At 34.1% G+C, this 21,620-nt stretch overlaps 1 protein-coding gene across 47 annotated transcripts in view; it reads right to left on the reverse strand.

The window, feature by feature from the left end:
• Positions 1 to 21,620, reverse strand: part of LOC105476014 (regulating synaptic membrane exocytosis 2) — a 763,868-nt gene that overhangs the window by 376,865 nt on the left and 365,383 nt on the right. For all 47 annotated transcript variants that reach the window (XM_024791003.2, XM_011731614.3, XM_024790996.2 and 44 more), the window contains one exon: positions 3,323 to 4,248. In XM_024791003.2, coding sequence (XP_024646771.1) covers positions 3,323 to 4,248 — 926 coding nt within the window. The remainder of the gene's footprint in view (positions 1 to 3,322; positions 4,249 to 21,620) is intronic.

Raw genomic sequence — 21,620 nt, forward strand, 5'->3', positions numbered from 1 at the left:
TAGAAGCTATGATGTACTAGGACCTAGAAAAAAATTATTTTGCAATGATAATGTTGCTTGGTGCTATCTATAAAGTGTTGTTAACATTTTAAAATTAGATAACTTGATGAAAATTTGCCTTGCATATTTTTGAAAGATTATGCACAAAATTGAAAAGAAACAGAAAAGACAAGACAAGGAGAAAGATATCAGAGTTGTAAAACACATTCTTTGGAGTTATTTAGTGTAGGGATAATAAAACAAAGTGGTGATTATTTTTTAAAAGTTGGTTGGTTCTTAGAATGATGTCTCTACATATAAAAATACAGAAAAACATGTTTAAAATTCACTAGCAAAATTTCTTTAACTATTAGGAAGAATTTTCAAACATTAGTTAACTATCAAAGATGAACCACAATGTTAGATACTTCTAAAGGTAATTTATTCCCAAATCAAATTGCCAATTTTCCACAAATAATTAAAAAAATGCTACTTTAATGATGAAAAGCCAAGACATGCTATAACTCAATCTCTTTCCCATAATATCCCAGTGTCTCAACAGCTACAATTTATCCTCACTGAATTCAATTATTGGGGAAATATTAAACATAAAAAAGATTACTTCATTCAAGTTTATTCCTCCAAATTCAAATTAAAGTGTAGTTTTCTGCCGAATACATGTTGGCAGAAACTGTCCTCTGTGAAACAAATGATTAAATACATGAGAAAGAGGACTATTTTCAACAGTGTCTACTAGAAGTTCAAGTTTGGGAATAAAAAAAATGTGAGAGGCATTTTTTTTCTATATTTTCTAAGTGTTTTAGCTTTGCTAATTTGTTTCAAATAGGATTTTAATTTAACTCATATATACCTTTTTATTTATATGAGATTTTTATAAGTGGATACTTCAGAATACTAAAATAAAGATATCACATATAAAAAAGCCTTCAAGCACTGAATTGATACATTTCTGGGTTTTTTACATTTTTATGTGGTACAAGTGAAGGCATTACTTTAGCAAAGGATAACAGAAATACCTACCAGATAGAATCTAAACCAAACCACCAAAGATAACAAAACTATCCTTTTTCTTATTTTTTAGTATCATGATATACTCTGGCAAATGTGAAAAATGACCAAACTAAAGATGATTAAATATACTTAAGGAAGTACTACAGCTTAGGGAAAATAAAATTTGTATATACTCCACAAAAAATTAATTAAGATTGACAGTTGCTCTTTATAGATAATTATATTTTAATAAGCAAGTTTTTCTTAGTATTTATCATTTGAATGCAACAAATATGAAATACCCCTAACTTGATTTTTTAAAACTGCATATGCATTTCCCCAATCCTATTTGTTGAATAGTTTATCTCTTCCCTCTTGGATTGTTGTGCATTTTATATTTTATCATTTATTAGTTGTAATATATTAAAATTTCACTGATATGTCCAAATTATCTATCAGTACCACATTTTCAATTATTGTCATTTTATACTATCTGGTCAAGTGAGTTCTCCCTCACTACTCTTAACTATTCTTACAAGTGTTATTTCTTCCAGATTAACTTTAGAAATAAAATACTTCAAGGGTCCAATTGGTATTATGTCTAGAATGTTATTAACTCCAAGAGATTATCTGCAAAGAGCTTGCATCTTTATATTACTTAGCCTTCCTAATTAGGAACCGCTACTCACATCTTCCTTATGCTACTCAGTAAAATTTTACGGCTCTTCCTGTAGGCCCCTCATTTCTTGTTAGTTATTTTTATATCACAGTTTTTATTTTTAATTCAGAATGGAAACTCTCAATTTATGTGTTCTAGCTAATTATTTTGGTACACTATAAAATGATTCCATAATCATTTCATACCTAGCTCTGTTCTTGAATATCCCTTGTGATTCCTGTTGATTCTATAAAGAAAAAATTGACTATTCATCAAATGGTATAAGGAAATTGGGAGTAGGAGGTTGGTATGATACTCATCAATCTGGGATATTTTTCTCATATTCCAAAATAAATTCCAGAATGTTTAAAAAGTTAATGGTTAAAAAATAATTTAAAAATGACATAATATACAGTTAAATACTTAATTGATTTGGAAGTGAATAAAGAGCTTTTAAAGATGAAAATAATGGAAAAAAATCACCAAATACAAAGGTTTAGCTACATTAAATTCAATAGTTTCAAATAAACAAAGTAAAATACTAGGTAAACATTAAAATGAGAAATGTATTTGGCAAATAACAGTTAAATGGGGTGAAATCCTAACTATATAAAAAGCGCTTTTAAATCAATAAGAGAAAAACTAATACCCAGAGAAAGAAGGGCAGAAAGAATTAAAGGAATGAACAGATAATTCACAGAAGATATCAAATGCAGATAAACGTATAAAACATTCAACTTTACAATCAAATTCAAATTAAAATGACAAAGAGAGCATTTTTGTGGCTATTCAATTGGCAAAGATTTGGTGAATTGAGACTGAAAACTTAAGTACATCTGACAAGAGTAAAGCATGTTACAACCTTTTTGGAAAGCAATTTGGTAATCTGAATTAAAGCTTAAAATAATCCAAAGTACGAATATATATTTTTGAAATACTCAAGAGATGTAGGCAAAAAGTATGTATAAAGATAACCATTATAATTTACATTGGCAAATGGAAGCCACGGCAATGCCCCAAATAAAGAAATATTTAGTTTGTGGTATAATCTTATGATAGAATGTTAGTGTAGCTATTTAAAATGTATTACTAAAGAACATCTAATGGTTTGGGGAAAAACCACTTATGATGTGATAACAATTGAAAGCATCAGTATACAAAATTATACATAGCAAGATACCAATTTTATAAATCTATAAACCATACATGCATAGGAAAAAAAAAGAAGGAAAATACAATAAAAGGTTAACAATGGTTATATCGGGGGAAAGAAATACGGATAACTTGCATTTCATTCTTTATGCTTTGAAGACTTTTTCAGATGTTTTATAGTGAACATAGTTACTTTTATAAGGAGACAAAAAATTAATGTTATTTTTAAAACTACAGTTAATGGATATTTTTGAAATATGCTGCCAAGTGATACAAGAAAACTTTCAGAAACAAAGCAAGAAAGCAATTTTTAAAAATCAATAGAACATCATTCTGTTGTTCTTATACCTGAACAACAGAAGATACTTTTTATAACATGAAGTTTTCTTCACACGTTCGATACCATCAAAAGACTTTTAAAATAAAGCTAGTAATACCTATTACATTTTCACTCAGAAATACAACCTATAAAAAAACGCTTATCTAATCAATTACAGCAAAATGTGTAATTAGAAAGCTTACCTTTTTCACTTACACTCTCACTTTCAATCTCAACATCATCACAACTTGTATATTCGGGCGTGGAAGCCAATTCCTCCTCTGAACTGCTCAACGAAACCTGGCGCATTTTACCTCCTTTCTTCGATTTATGAGGCTTTGGTGGGGGAGGTCTCACTGACTCTGACTGGTCTGAACTGAGAGAATCATTCCTTAACATGGTTTCCATTTTTTCCCGTTTCGTTTTTCTTACAGCAGAGCTAGGATCTAAGTGATGCTGTTTCCGTAGTGAGTCAGTACGCCTCAAGTCTGGTCTATCTATGGGTAGCGGACTCCTCCTAGGGGTAGGAGGACTATGGTTTGTGGTCCTTTGTGCATAAGAACTTGGTCCCTGAGCCTCTCGAGTTCTTTCCATTGAATAAGATCGCTGATTTTCCATGGCAGCTCTACGTTCAGATATAGATCTTTGCCTTGATGGTCGGTCCATCCTTAGCATAGAAATCCTGGAATCTTCCAGGTCAGCATTTGCCAAAGAAACATCACTATGCCTTCTCTCATGCCGTGCCCGGGACACTTCAGCATGGATCCGCATTTGTTCTTCATAGGGTTGTGGCTTTACTGGATAACGGGCCAAATTCGGATCACTTCGGTAGCGTGACTGGTACTCTTCCTCTCTCCTTTGTCTTTCGTATTCATCTCTGCTTTCCACATCCTCATCATCTACAATATATTCTTTGGAATGCCTATGACTTCTCCTGTTGGAGTCCCTATAACTTAAATGATCAGAGTCTTCATAAAACTGAGGTTCATGTTGAGATCGCCTATCAGCATAATCTGATGGAGATCTAGGCATTGCGCTATCTGAAGTAGCATACTGTGAATATTCCTCTCTTTCTTCCCTTTGGTCGTATCTTCTATTCTGATCTCTGGACACAGATGGGCTTCTTTTCCTAAGTAACCAAAGGAAAAGAACAATGAGAAGAGCAAAAATTTATCAATTTTACATTTCATTGATTTGCTGGCAGGCTGATGGATAACTAAGTAGTCCTTTTGCCTTTTTAAAATTTCATTTTAAAGGCATACCAAAACAATGGTTTTAGTAGTATTCATTATATTAAGTTCAAATAAGTACTTTGTTGTGGTTATTAAGTGCCTGCAACACTATATCTGGAATATGCTTATGCTCCAAAATTAGATAATATGATATTCCACTGCTATAAAATAGCCTTTATTCTAATTTCCTTGCTTGGCTTGCTACATACACTTCCACTATCCACCAACTATTATTCAGCAGCTTAGAAAAATATTTTCTTCCATCTGCTCTATACCTAACATATTATGAAAGTTACCTGAAAATGTAATGAAGCCAAACTGATTTGGCTCAAGAGTTGAATACTTTCTGACTAAAACTAAGTGCTGGCTCTTAAAAATCGTTTTCATTCATCATCTGTCTAGTTCATTCCTAGTATTGGTTCACCTAAATTTTCATTTTATCATCATGTCTCCAACATTTTTTAATCGATCTAACTTGAGATAAGCAATTTAAATAGATAAATAATAATGATCCACTCATTACAAAAATCCTAGAAATCAGAAAAACTGCTATTTTTATTCCATCTTCATTTAGATTAAGGCCAGCTTGGTGATATTATTCTACTAAGTCTCTACATCTGACCCCTCATATTTCCTTATAGTCTCAGAAGAAGAAACTGCCTATTACATTCTCAACTTACCCTTCTAACACTGGTAAAACCTAGTGAACCTTGCAATCACACATAATACCCTGTTAACAAAATATTCACACCAACCTTTTCTCTGGAATAAACTCAGATAATATCAACTATTAGTCATGAAAAGCAATAGGATTAGAATCCTGAAGATAACAGAAAAGGTTTAGAAAACTATTATGGGGATTTTGCCAGGACATGAACAGCAGATAATGAAAGAGTGAAGTCAGTTGAAGTTAAAGATGACTAAGATTCAACAGTCCAGTTGTGAATTTCTTAGTCAATGGTTTATTAGTCCAAAAGCAAGAACAGAGAAAGGACAGAGTAGAATGACCCAACCTGGAAAAATCAGCACTCTTCTCTAATATCTCCCCTGGGTCACAGAATCTTTTTCCCTCATATTTGGAATACAGTCTGCCAATCTATCAATTAGGTTCACTAACAAAAACAGAAGTTATTCTAGGTTTTCCAGGTAGGAAGGGTTTAAATTCAGGAACCAGAAGCTACACAACGGTTGAATGGGCTACAGGAATGAAAGCCAGGAAAGTTAATGCTGATGATCTTAGCCTGAAGATGCAGAGACAAGGGTTCTCAAAATGGACATTAGAAAGCTGCTATGAATGCCAAGAGTCTATGGACATCTGCCAGCAATCATTTCAACCACCTAAAGCATCAGGGTGGCCAATTAACAGGAGTTTGCCCAGGAGCCACTAAGACTTTTATATCTGCCCATCTGCTAGCCAACAACTAACGCATGACAATAATGGCTTCTGTATATCCTCCACCTTTCAAATCTCATGTAAGTACAAAGCCAGGATAAACTCTAACCTGGAACTATAAAGGAATAACTACTGTAGAAAGTGAAAAAATTAGTCTATCCCTTAAATGTTTCATAATTAAGAAAGTGGATATGACATTTTTTAGCATTTACATTTATATATAAAACATTTAGGACTTAATTACAAATCTTTTAGATTACAATTGTTACATAAAACCATAGATTCCTACAGTTTAAAATTTACAATCAAAACAAAACATTCAAAAAAATTTATAGTAACACCCTATGTTTGTGTGTATATGTGTGTGCACACTGTGCATCATTCATTTTACTTTTGTCATTACTTTTATACATTTGACTAAAAAAAAAATACTCTGGCATGATAGTAGTCTATCATGAAAAGAACACCAGATTTAAGGAATCTGCAGTTCTTAGTCATACTTTTGCAATTAGCCAGTTATTTCAAACTATATAACCATTAAATCCTTAGGAGTTTGTGCTTTAAATCGAGAGACATAGATTTTACATGTTAACTCATATATTACTTTAACAAACATATATTAGGTAAGAAATAAATGCCACACACTATCATATAAATTAGTAATACAGAAATGATTAAGACACATTCCTTGTTCTTAAGAGGGTGAATGATTCTGAAACCATCTTCCATTTCATAGGTAGTATGATTTTATTGATACCACAAATTCATCAAGTTAATAAGCCTACATGAAAGCTTAATGCATTAAGGATTTCCCATAATATATTTAATGCAAACTGAGTATAGAAGTATGAAAAAAAAGGAACACTTCATTCCTATCTTAAAGAATTAACATGAATTTTTGAAAGTAGAGTATAAAGTGAATACAGTATATTTTATCTTACTGATAAATATTTATTTCCTATTAAGGACTTCAGTTCCAAGAGAAAGGTTATTAATAATTAGTTCCTAGCAAGCCATCTAGGTACTTTTTAAAAATCATACCTTAGGAAAATTGAATTCATTGTTAAATCTAGCAATCACATTGTTCTAGAGATTATGAAATTTGCCAGAAATATGTGGATCATACTGTAGATGTCGATTTGTACTGGATTTAAGATTATAACCACTATAAAAAATAGAACAGTGGTTATAATCGGAAATTGGGATGACTATTGTCACTGTTACAAAGACTTAGGTTTTCAAAAATACACTTTAAGGTATAGTACTTTACAGTATGTTAACACTATGCGAGAAACAAGGCACGATTTCATTCTAACAATATATGTATCAAACAATGAAGAACCTGCAATCAATTATTTCTAAATAATAAATATTCTATCAAATAATTTTTACCAACTATATTATGAATTACTTCATATATACTGTCCTTTAAATTTTAAACTTCTATATTTCATGATACTATATTCCTTTCAGGAACTAAATAAAATCAATGTAAATTCAAGTAATGTGTTTCTAGTCTATATCTTTGCTACCAGCCTTTATAAACAAGACTTAGCATTTATCATCATCAGGTGGAAAACATTTAATAGATAAAACAATATCATTGATAATTTATACATTTCTCTAAAGAACCATAAGGCATTTAGCAGTATTTAATTCATCTATTATAATACAAAGGAAAAGGAACGATTCATCTAGGATTTTACATTTCACTTAATCCTTCAAAGACCCTGAGAAATTAAGAGGCAGAATCCAAAATTATGCCTTTCTTTAGTATAAAATGTGTTTGTGGCATCATATAGTGCCTTAATCTTTAATCCTATGCATTCTATCAATCCCTATTTCTGTTATAACAATATCAGTATATATTTATATTCACTTTATATTTATCTAATATCGATTCACTTCTCTTTACTGCCACCTGCATTGTTAGAATTGTTTTCTCTTTCACCATAGTATTCTCTCCTTAATTAGAAACAGTTTATAGAAAACCACATTTTAAACATCCTAAATCTACTGTAATAAGTATCATTTCTACTCCTTGCTTACAGTTGTTTGTCATGTGGACTATTCAATCTATTTCTAAATATTCTAGCTTGTATAACACATCTGATGCTCCATTATAAATGTTATTCTAACTATGCAAAATAGTATGCATAGGAAATCCTACCAATTAGACTCCTTAAATTCCATGTCCAAAAAGCATACTGACTGATGGGAAAACTCCAATGAAGCTTCTTTCCCAATTAAAATCACTTCCAGATTTCCCAAAGGCATCCAGGGTTTATATGCCATAAATTAATTCATCATGTTTTTACCATAACTTCCATTTTAATGTTTACAGGCTTTACCATCTTAAGTGATTTGTGTTACTAATACCACCTATAATACTGACCATATTGATAAAATAATAATCAAATCTCTGAAAATATAGTCTAATGAACATTTGAAAACATTTATAAACGTTGAAAAATTACATGGAAACCTACATTGTAATATTTACATATTTTAACTCAACTGAAGAAATATGCAATTTTTAAAAATTATAACACTGGAAATACAGTGCAGAATTTGAAGATTACTAATTTTTGTAAATTCAAATTTTACATTAAGTACTACCTATATGAAAATTTTTGTGACTCATAAGCATTAATAGTAGAGATCATTAAAAAATTGTTACTTTATAAATAAAAAGATGTAAATCACACTTGAAAAATCAATAACCTGAAAAAAATACCTACTTGTTTTTAAAAATCTTTATAAAGCACGGATATTGCTAAATAAACTAATATAATACTTCATGAATACAATTACACAATGCTAACTAACCATACAGTTTAAATGTAACATTGCAACAAAATTCTAAAAATTTAAGCTGTTAAAACACATTAAATCAAGGATTTAACAGAAGTATATGATCCTGTAAAACATGAAAACAAAGGCCTATTTCTATAATTCCTACAAAAAGCTTTTAATAAATCAATTTATATTTATAAAAAATCAAAAATATAGAAATTTTTACATATCACAATTAATATTTAATCTATTTTTATTGTTTTACCTTTGTTCAACCAATGCACATCTGTCGAGCATGAAGCATCATGTTGACAAAAATACATCAACAGTGTGCCAGGCAGTGCTTTCATTTAATCCTTCTAGCCCTGGCAAAATCATAGAAGCCATCCTTAATCAGACGATTTGAAAGTCTCTACTTGCTAACAATTGTTTTATTTCAAAACTCAATTACTAAAAAATTACACAAAAACAACACTCATTCAAGGATGGAGTCATAGAATCCTCTAGTGATGGGTCTGTTAAGAAAAAGGTTATTCTTTAATGCTGTTACTATGTGGCTGTATATAGCTCCAGATCAAGTAAGAATGTACCCTGTAAGGAGGATTATGGTACTTAGCTGATTAGTGCCTCATAATACTGAACACCAAATGCAAGCTACATCCAAGGCATTTCTGGGCACTATGAAACTCAGAAGTTGGTTAGTCACTAAGTTTAAATCAAATTTTGCTCATTTTGTCAATTAACATCTCAATGCTCATTCAGTAATTTAAAAAAAAATTAAAAAGAGAATAAGGCCACACAAATTCCTTCCTAGCAAAAGCCAGTTATCTGGATATTAATATTACAACTCTGAAAGTTATATTTAAATGATTCCAAATAATTTTATATAAAAACCTGAGAAAAGGCCAGTGTTAGATGAGTAGAAAAAGATTAAAAAGGGCTGTGCTGTTTTTAGGTCTCACAAATAGCAAGTTTAAATGAGGGTCTAGGAATATATGGTAGCACCATTCAACTATTTGAATAGGTATTCACCTCTATAATTTTATTTTAGAATTAAATGTAGGTCTTGAAAAGATTGGAGGGAAAATGTGGATAGAAAATGTGATTTTTTTACCTCTCAGATTTCTAATAAAGACTGGCAGATTATTCAGAGAGAAATGTAATAAAATTTCAAAATAATTCATTTTCATAGGAATGTAAAACCAGTAATAAATTTCAACCATACAGACCCCACAGTTCATATTAAACTGAAAAAAAAAATCCATTTGCCCACAGTTTATTTTTATTAAGTCAAGAAAATTTCAGAAACACTGCAGTTAATAGCAATCCTTCTTCCTCTTTACTTTTCCTTCCATTCACTTTACCACCTCAGTGAGTTCTCTTGGTGATGTTCCTCTAACTGTAATGCACACTCTGGTGCCAATGCCCTTCTCTATCAATCGTCTTGTTTCTAGCTCCTCTTATTCATCTACCCCAGACTTTCATTTGTATCACCTTTAATACCACTATTGTTTTCCCTTCACTCACTACTGATCTTTCTAGGGCTCCAATTTCTTTCTCCTTTTCTCTTTAGAATGTTTATTCTCCTTTCAGGACTAGTTTCCCCATTTTTAACTCTTTACTCTTAACATGTTTTCTTTTGTTTATTGCTTTTGTAACTACTTCCCATGCATTCAAATTTTTGAGGACCCAAATTGGGATCTAAGAGGTTTTCATGAGAATAATTGTAATCTTATTATCCAGTTAAGATTACAATTGGATCTTAAACTACAAAACAACAAAAAGATTATATGAATCAGATGCTAGTTAAATTAATTTTTATTTTATTTTATTCATGAAAGTTTTTTCAACTTGTATTTAAAAGATGAAGGTTCTTAAATATTCAAATCTCTAGAAAATGCTGCACAATTGATGATCCCTTCAGGAGATCAATAATGAGTAGTGAGATTGAATCAGCAATAAAAAATCTTCAAACAAAAAAATAAAGCTCTAGACCAGGTGAATTCACACAGGAAATCTACTAAACATTCAAAGAAGATCTGGTACCAATACTACTGAAACCATCAAAAGATTAAGAAGGAGGGAATCCTACCTGACTCATGCTATGAAGTATCACTCTGATACCAGAGCCAGAAAAGGACACAACAAAAAGAGAGAGATAGAGATCAATATCTCTGATGAACTGAGATGCAAAAATCCTCAACAAATACTAGCAAACCAAACCCAACAGCATATCAAAAAGATAACTCACCACAACCAAGTAGGTTCCATTCCAGGCGTGAAAGGATGATTCAACATACCCAAGTCAATAAGTGGGATTCTCCACACATAAAATACCTAGGAATATACTTAACCAAGGAGGTTGCATTACTCTGTTCTCACACTGCTAGAAAGAAATACCCAAAACTGGGTAATTTAAAAAGGAAAGAGGCTTAATTGACTCACAGTTCTCCATGGCTGGGGAAGCCTCAGGAAACTTACAATCATGGCAAAAGGAGAAGAAAAGACACGTCTTACATGGCAGCATGCAAGAGTGAGTGTGTATCAGTACAGGAAAAACTACCATTTATAAAACCATCAGATATCGTGAGAATTCACTCACTACCAAGAGAACAGCATAGGAGAAACCACCCCCATAAATCCAATCATGTCCCAACAGGTCTCTCCCTAAACATCAGGGGATTACAATTCAAGATAAGATTTTGCGGGGGAACAAAGGTTAACCATATTAGAGGTGAAAGATCTCCACAAGTAGAACTACAAAACACTGATGAAAGAAATCACAGATGACACAAACAAATTAATAAACATCCCATGCTCATGGATTGGAAGAATCAATATCATTAAAATGATCATACTGCTCAAAGCAATCTACAGCCTCAACACAATTCCTACTAAAATATCAGCATCATTTTTTCACAGAGTTAAAAAAAAATCCTTAAGTTCATATAGAACCAAAAATAGAGCCCTGAATAGAAAAAGTAATTCTAAGCAAAATGAACAAAGCTGGAGGCATCACATTACCTGACTTCAAATTAAACTATAAGGCTACAGTAAATAAAACAGAATGGTATTTGTATAAAAGTAGACATATAGACCAATGGAACAGAACAGGTAACTTAGAAATAACAGCCAAATACCTATAACCAACAAAACATACACCTAGCAGCAGAGTAAACAGACAATCCACAAAGTGGGAGAAAATCTTTACAATCTATACATCTGACAAATGACTAATATCCAGAGTCTACAAGGAACTCAAACAATTAAGAAAAAAAAACCCCATCAAAAAGTGGGCTAAGGACATGAATAAACAATTCTCAAAAGAAGATATACAAATGGCCAACAGACATATGAAAAAATACTCAACATCACTAATAATCAGGGAAATGCAAATCAAACCCACTATGTGATACCACCTTACTCCTGCAAGAATGGCCATAATCAAAATGTGAAAAAATAATAAATGTTGGTGTAGATTCAGTGAAAAGAGAACACTTCTACACTACTGGTGGAAATGTAAACTAGTACAACCACTATGGAAAACATGAGATTCCTTAAAGAACTAAAAGTAGAATGATCATTTGATCCAGCAATCTCACTACTAGGTATCTACTCAAGGGAAAAGAAGTCATTATACGAAAAAGGTACTTGCACATGCATGTTTATAGCAGCATTAATTCACAATTACAAAAATATGGAACCAGCCCAAATGCCCATCAATCAACGAGTGGATAAAGAAACTGATATGTATATGTGTGTGGTGTGTGTGTGTGTGTGTGTGTGTGTGTGTGTATGCATTTCTATAATTCCTACAAAAAGCTTTTAATAAACCAATTTCTATTCATAAAAGCACAAAATATATAAATAAAACAAAATATATAAATATATAAACAAATTTTTTGCATATATACTGTATGTATATATATATATATATATATATACACACACACACACACACACACAGTCCACACACAATGGACTACTACTAAGCCACAAAAAGGAACGTAATAATGGCATTCACAGCAACCTGGATAGGAATGGAGACTATCATTCCAAATGAAGTAACTTAGAAATGGAAAACCAAACATTGTATGTTCTCATTCATAAGTGTGAGCTAAGCTATGAGGATGAAAGGCATAAGGATGATGGACTTTGGGGACTCAGGGAGAAAGGGTGGGAAGGGGGTGAGGAATGAAAGGCTACAAATTAGGTTCAGTGTATACTGCTTGGGTGCACCAAAATCTCACAAATCACCACTAAAGAACGTACTCATGTAACCAAATACCACCTGTTCCTCCAAAAACCTATGTAAACAAAAATTTAAAAAGAATCAGACCACCCTACTTCTTCATAAGGTGTTTTTTAAAAAATACAAGTTTGGATTAAAAAAAAAATACACTGGGGAAGGGATACCTTGTTCAATAAATGGTGCTTGGAAAATTGGATAGCCACATTCAGAGTAATAAAACTGGACCCCTATCTCTCTCCATTGTCAAAAATTAACTCCAGAGGGATTAAAGACTTAAATATACGATCTAAAACCATAAAAATTCTAGAAGAAAACTTAGGAAAACCTCTTCTGGACATTGACTTGGCAAATAATTTATGACTAATATCCCAAAAGCAAATGCAACAGAAGCAAAAATAAATAAGACTTAATTAAACTAAAAAGCTTCTGCACAGCAAAAGAAATAATCAACAGAGCAGACAGACAACCTAGAGAACAGGAGAAAATATTCACAAACTGTGTATGCAACAAAGGACGAATATCTAGATTGTACAAAGAAGTCAAACAAATCAGCAAAAAAACCCAAATAATTACACGAAAAGTAGACAAAAAACATGAATAGACATTTCTCAAAAGAAGATACAGAGGTTGCCAACAAACATGAAAAAATTATTAACATCTCTAACGACAAGGAAAATGCAAATTAAAATCACAGTGAGTACTATATTACCCTAGTCAAGAATGGCCATTATTAAAAAGTCAGAAAACAATAGATGTTGGCACAAGTGTGCTGAAAATTGAACACTTATACGCCACTGATGGAACTGTAAATTAGTACAGCCTCTGTGGAAAGCAGTATAGACATTTCTCAAAGAACTAAAACTAGATCTACCATTCAATTCACCAAACCCATTACTGAGAGTATCCATCCAAAGAAAAAGAAGTCATTATATTAAAAAGACACCTGCCCACATTTATCACGGTACAATTTACGATGGCAAAGATGAGGAATCAACCTAAGTGCCCATGATGTGATGAGTGGATAAAGAAAATGTGGTACATACATACCATGGAATACTACTCAGCAATAAAAAATAATGAAATCATATCCTTTGCAGCAACTTGGAAGGAACTGGAGGCCATTATCCTACATGAAGTAACTCAGGAATGGAAAACCAAATATTGTATGTTCTTACTCATAAGTGGGAGCTAAACCATGGGTATAAAAGGTACACGGAGTATAAAATGGACATTGGAGATTCAGAATTGGGGAAAGTGAGATGGCAGTGAGAGATAAAACATCACCTATTGGGTACAATATACACTATGTAGGGGACAGGTATACTAAAAGCTCAGGCTTCACTATTACACAATTCATCAATGTAACCAAAAACCACTTGTACCCCTAAAGCTATAGAAATAAAAAAATTTAATCTTTTTTTAATAATTCTGCTCTTGAAGTAAATCTATCTTCAATAAAGCTCTCTTATCTTCTTTCCAGTTTCTTTCCCAATACTCCTATAGAAATTTCCTCTCCCAGTGATGCATTAGAGCCAGCAAAAAACCAAAAGAAAGAAAGAAACAAACAAAAGAGTGTGGTGCTTGCTGGAGCTAGGCCCCAAATAAGATGAAGAAGCAGATGCAACCAAAGACGCTGGTGAGGCTGAGCTTTGTGAAAGAAGGTTGTTAAATTTCAACAAGTGTTTGTATGTGATCTGATCATATTTTAAACATGGTGTTCTTTATTAAACACCACATTAAAAGAGGGATATCAACTAAGAGGCATGTCTGAGAACATGAGAATGATGAGTCACCAGATTAGACAACACAGTTAGAATTCTCTTTTAAATTCTAAAAATTTTTAACATATTTTTAGACATGTTTTTAACATAAATTCCTCTAAATTATGTGTTTTTAAACTTTTATAGAAAAGTTTCTTTAGCAATTTTTAAAGTAACTGATAGAAAATAATTTCACACTGTGAAATTACTTGTTTAGCCTTTAATTTATATATATTCTCTAAAAACGTGTTAGATTACAAGCTAAAAGTAGGTGACTTTTAGGGTTACTAAGTCTTCTGAATGAAGAAAATAGGAAATGTACTCTGGAAGCAACTGTAATGAATATTTGTTGTTGGCTTTCTGTCATCTATTTCTCTTTCTTCTTGAAACAGAAAGAATGTCTCCTCCCTTCTAAGCTTTGTGGTTTTGATTGAACTGGCTTCAACTGTTTCAGGGTTGAGCCATGATTAGCAGAGCTAATGAGAATGTACCATTCCTGTTCAAAATGACTAGCACAATGACCTAAGCTGGTCCAACCACAGTGCCTCTTAAGGACATTGGTCTGACAGTACTGAGACATAGACTTATTGTTTCACGATTTAGAGTTCATGTAACTCTCACAGTTACTAGAAGACAATTTAAGGGTGTAAGTCAGAGAGCCTTCCCCAAATGGAGTCAATATCCACATAGTGACAATTAAAAATAGAAATAAAGAAATTAGGTTCTAAGTCGCTTTACCGGAGATTCAGGATCAATCCCCACCTGAATCAACTCATGTACTTCTCAAGTTTCAATGAGTTAACAAATAAATTATCTTTAAGTTTAAAGCCAGCCTCATTTGGGGTTTCTATTACTTGAACCTAAACTTTTCTTTGCTGACACAGAATCTGTGACATAGACAGACCCCAAAATCTGTATGTTGCTTTCTCATCAGCTGTCATGATGCTTCTGAGCTCTGTTTCTATGAAAATTGTTTTTTTTTCCTTTCTGAAATATAGGCACTTTGGCACCTTTACATATGCTGTAGTCATATGGTTTCTTTAAAGTATTTCCAGTTTTACAGTAAAAATAGTCACTTAATGAGATGAAAATCTTTCCTGAGATTAAAAATCAAAAGATTGCATATTTAATATTGAATTTCACATGATAATTCTGACATTGGGCTTGTTCTATTTAAGGCTAGAAAGAGATAACAACAAACCACACACAACATGTTTCAAGCGACAGCAACAAGCTGCCTTTTTAAAGTAATTCTCAGTAAACTATCCCTCGGCCAACTGCTAACCTAATTCAGAAACAGAAAAAAGAGGCAGATGACATGAAATATTACCTCCATTACTGATAAAACAGAAATTGTAGAACGGGTCTCCAGTAAAAAGTGAGATTCCTAATACAAAAACTCAGAATCATACAGACACACCCATCCAGGCACAGACTACATTGGTCTGAGACTATTTTACAGCCTGTTTCTATAAAACTTGTGGCAGGCAACAGGAGAGAATGTAAGTTCTCTGTGAGCATCTTGTTCCCAAGAGAAAGAGGAAAAACAAAGAAACTGCTACTTAGGCTCACTTCCTTATCCCAAGGGGCAGAACAGAAGAGGGAGTAGGAGGAAGCCAGGAATATTATTTTAAAGCAGCTCCATCCATGAGGGAGGGAATATATGAGAAAAAAGGAGGATATCCTATCTACCAAAACATTTTAAGTAGAGAATTGTGTTCGGTTAAAGCAGCTCTAGTGCACGCAGAACTTCATGATTTAGGGTTCAAATAATACTTTTCTTAAACTGAAAGCTGATAAGATAGCAGTAAGAATTAATAGCTTTATAAAATCCATAAAAGGACCAAAGGCAAAGAGAATGTGGCAAATATAGTTGGTTGCCTACTGAATATCTAATCTCTCTACTTTCTTACAAATAGAATCCAAATTTTATTCTGGACAGCAGTGTGCCTGGTCTAACAAATTTCTTTTCTGGGTTTTCTCATGGCTGTGATTCAGGCCAATAAGATTTAGATAGAAGTTTATTAGGTACAGTTTCTACAAAGCTACGTATTCTTAGTGAAAAGACATAAGCACAATAGGCTGACACCTTTCATACTTTATTCTTCCAACGTCTTAACTGTAATGTGGTCCTACTACCTATAACACAATAGCCCTCTTTTAATCTTGAGTTTTAGAGCCACACATTGTAGTAGCAGGGCATTAAGCAAGAGGAACATACATTATTTTCTATTGGAATTATTTACATCATACTTCTTTGCACAAAGAGTTTGAAATGGCACAAAAATAAGATGCAGAAAATAGTTAAGTAGAAATTGAAATTGGGATCAAAATCAGAAGTGGCAGCAGAGACCATAAATGAAAATTGGGTAAAAATTGAAAAAGGCTTATAAAACATGACAAGCATTCTGAACTTTCATCCTGTAGACAAAAGCGATATCATCAGATGTTTTGTATTGGCAGATATTCTGGTTGTAATCCTATGGTTAAACCTGGGGACCAGGAACAAATCTAGTGTCATAAAGATCAATTGGATTATTCCAATAATCCAAGTAGGAAACTATGAGGTCCTGAATCAAAGCAGTGGAAGAGAATGAAACAAAATATATTTAGGAGGTTAATTCTGTGGAACTTTAGATGCAGGAAGTAAGAAAAAATAAACGTTGACTAAGTTTTTCTTTTCTTGAGGGGCAAAATGATTAAGATTTGGAATAGAGGAAAAAGAAAGTTTGTAGAAAAAATATGTTCTATTGACCAATAAATAAATTATTTAATAAACAACATTGAACAGAAAGAATTTGACAGTGTTTTCCCATCACTAATAAAAGTCTACATGGCAGATTCTATTTCTATAATGGGTATGAAGACTTGAAGACATTATGCCATTAGTTAATGTGTTTGATAAAGAATGTTATAATTTTTTTTTTATTATTGCAGTGGTGTAGTGGTGGTGGTGGTGATGGTAAGAGTGGTTTAGCTAAACTTAGCACTGAGTTGTGGGCACTTTACATGTATCCACTAATTCGTTTTTCAAAATAATCCTGTGCAGTACTATTATTATCATCCCGATTTTTCAGATGTGTAAACTGAGCCCAAAGTTATTTACTTTGCCTAAAATCACACGACTGGTAAATAGTAGAAAAGGAATTTAAAACTAGTGAAAAAAAAAAAAAAGCTGTCCTTATTGCTATCAGCTGTTAGCTGACATAGTTGCTACCAGTTGGGCTCTGATTCCCCCCAGTACACATAAACAATTTCACAGAATATCAACATCAGCCAAAGGCTCACTGTAACTGTTATAGAACAAAGGAAAAACAATACTATTCCATCATCCTGCCTGAACAGAGATAAAGGCAAAGATGCCGTGCAACCAAAAATAACCAAACATGCCCCTCCCCTAACTGCCACAAGTGACTATTACTTCTTCTCCAGTAGAAACTCTACCACTGTTCTGTTTATTCCATCTCCAAGATTAAAATTAAGACCCTCAAACTGCCCCCACTCTCTAACAGCATCAAATTCAACAAAGACCCCATTTTAAAAATCCTCCCTCAAATCACCTAATGCAAAAGTCCAACTTGTATAAGTGCCCCTTAACGCCTTCTTATTGAGATAACTCACAGTTTCACAAGGTTTGTGTCCTGCCTTGCTGTAGCCAACTTTTTTTTTTTATTAGAAATGTGTTCCTTGTTGGGCGTGGTGGCTCATGCCTGTAACCCCAGCACTTTGGGAGGCTGAGGAGGGCAGATCACCTGAGGTCAGGAGTTGGAGACCAGCCTGGCCAAAATGGTGAAGCCCGGTCTCTACAAAAAATTAGCTGGGTGTGGTGGTGGACACCTGTAGTCCCAGCACTTTGGGAGATCAAGATGGGCAGATCACTTGAAGTCAGGAGTTCAAGACCAGCTTGACCAACATGGTGAAACCCCATCTCTTACTAAAAATAAAAAACTTAGCCAGGCATGGTGGTGGGTGCCTGTAATCCCAGCTACTCAGGAGGCTGAGGCAGGAGACTAGCTTGAACTCAGGAGGCAGAGATTGCAGTGAGCAGAGATCATGCCATTGCACTCCAGCCTGGGCGAAAGAGTGAAACTCCATCTCAAAAAAAAAAAACCACTGTTCCTGGTTGTGTTTGGCTGGTGGACATCAACAGTAGCTCTTCAGGCTCCCTCCAAGGCTTACGTTCTTAAACACAATGTGAACACTCCTCATACATGAAATGCACATATCAGGGAAACTATCAATCTTAAAGCTAATTAAAGAGCTGGAAAAATAATACAAAAAGAGAAAGTAAAAAATAATCAAATTTGTCATAAAATAAGTACTTGCAGTTAAATAGTTATGATGAATTTTGGTATAAAATAAGTATTTGCAGTTAAATACTTAACATACATGCCAAATTAATAATGATAATGCTTATATTTATATTAGTTTTTTCTATGTCTTATTCCACAATAGGACTACATTTGTAGCTATTTACAGATCGTCACTTCAACAAAATATAGGGAAACATGGTCACAAGTTCCTCATGAGTTATATCAAGTGAACATATGTAATAGGTTCAAATACATGTTTTTGATATTCTATTAAGTGATAAAAGTTTTACAAAGAAAAAACTAAAATTCACATAAAACTGTAACTTTTTACTTAATTTGGATAATACTGTCTGAAAAACCTTGAAAAAAATTTAATCAAACTTGTTTAATCTTAACACATGGGAATTTACTCATGCTATTATTATTAATAATGACTACTAAACACATTCCCAATACAAGAAGAGATTCTTTAAAAAGATACTGCACAGATTCATGACCTTTTTAGAACTTAAATAAAAAACACACAAAAAATTTATAGTTCAGGAACCATAAAGGAGAAAAAATCCAGAGAGTAAAGTCTATAATGTATTTTATTTTTTTAATAATAAAACAGAAGTAGGAACAAGAATGTATTCACTTACATTCATTCTGGGCTAGTCAAAAGAATCCAAGTTCAAGGAAAACTAAGATGATTTCAAGGTTTTCACCTTGTAGTTTCCCATCATCACTAATGAGTTAAGACAATGTTTCAAATAAAAAATTTATAATACTAGAACCTTATCTAATCAATTTATGTATATGTACCCAACCAAGACTGCTAAAAAATTAAGAATTACTTCGTTGTTACAATCTCTGTGATCCCGACTGTTGAAAATTATCCCTAGCACTACCAAAGATGTCTAGTAAATGTTGGCTATATGATGAACAAAGAATGAATAAACAAATTAAGCCAAAAACAAATTTGTAACGGAACATTATTACGCATCATGGGTTTAAAATTATAATCTTGGAGGGCGGAGCAAGATGGCCGAATAGGAACAGCTCCAGTCTCCAACTCCCAGCGCGAGCGACACAGCGGACCAGTGATTTCTGCATTTTCAACTGAGGTACTGGGTTCATCTCACTGGGGAGTGCCGGACGATTGGTGCTGGTCAGCTGCTGCAGCCCGACCAGCGAGAGCTGAAGCAGGGCGAGGCATTGCCTCACCTGGGAAGCGCAAGGGGGAAGGGAATCCCTTTTCCTAGCCAGGGGAACTGAGACACACAACACCTGGAAAATCGGGTAACTCCCACCCCAATACTGCGCTTTAAGCAAACAGGCACACCAGGAGATCATATCCCACACCTGGCCGGGAGGGTCCCACACCCACGGAGCCTCCCTCATTGCTAGCACAGCAGTCTGTGATCTACCGGCAAGGCAGCAGCGAGGCTGGGGGAGGGGCGCCCGCCATTGCTGAGGCTTAAGTAGGTAAACAAAGCTGCTGGGAAGCTCAAACTGGGTGGAGCTCACAGCAGCTCAAGGAAACCTGCCTGTCTCTGTAGACTCCACCTCTGGGGACAGGGCAATAACAAACACAGCCGAAACCTCTGCAGACGCAAACGACTCTGTCTGACAGCTTTGAAGAGAGCAGTGGATCTCCCAACACGGAGGTTGAGATCTGAGAAGGGACAGACTCCCTGCTCAAGTGGGTCCCTGACCCCTGAGTAGCCTAACTGGGAGACATCCCCCACTAGGGGCAGTCTGACACCCCACACCTCACAGGGTGGAGTGCACCCCTGAGAGGAAGCTTCCAAAGCAAGAATCAGACAGGTACACTCGCTGTTCAGAAATATTCTATCTTCTGCAGCCTCTGCTGCTGATACCCAGGCAAACAGGGTCTGGAGTGGACCTCAAGCAATCTCCAACAGACCTACAGCTGAGGGTCCTGACTGTTAGAAGGAAAACTATCAAACAGGAAGGACACCTACACCAAAACCCCATCAGAACATCACCATCATCAAAGACCAGAGGCAGATAAAACCACAAAGATGGAGAAAAAGCAGGGCAGAAAAGCTGGAAATTCAAAAAATAAGAGCGCATCTCCCCCGGCAAAGGAGCGCAGCTCATCGTCAGCAACGGATCAAAGCTGGACAGAGAATAACTTTGACGAGATAAGAGAAGAAGGCTTCAGTCCATCAAATTTCTCAGAGCTAAAGGAGGAATTACGTACCCAGCGCAAAGAAACTAAAAATCTTGAAAAAAAAAGTGGAAGAATTGATGGCTAGAGTAATTAATGCAGAGAAGGTCATAAACGAAATGAAAGAGATGAAAACCATGACACGAGAAATACGTGACAAAAGCACAAGCTTCAGTAACCGACTCGATCAACTGGAAGAAAGAGTATCTGCGATTGAGGATCAAATGAATGAAATGAAGTGAGAAGAGAAAGCAAAAGAAAAAAGAAGAAAAAGAAATGAACAAAGCCTGCAAGAAGTATGGGATTATGTAAAAAGACCAAATCTACGTCTGATTGGGGTGCCTGAAAGCGAGGGGGAAAATGGAACCAAGTTGGAAAACACTCTTCAGGATATCATCCAGGAGAACTTCCCCAACCTAGTAGGGCAGGCCAACATTCAAATCCAGGAAATACAGAGAACGCCACAAAGATACTCCTGGAGAAGAGCAACTCCAAGATACATAATTGCCAGATTCACCAAAGTTGAAATGAAGGAAAAAATCGCCAGATTCACCAAAGTTGAAATGAAGGAAAAAATCT

The sequence above is a fragment of the Macaca nemestrina genome, chromosome 8 (assembly GCF_043159975.1).
Source record: "Macaca nemestrina isolate mMacNem1 chromosome 8, mMacNem.hap1, whole genome shotgun sequence".
NCBI lineage: Eukaryota > Metazoa > Chordata > Mammalia > Primates > Cercopithecidae > Macaca > Macaca nemestrina.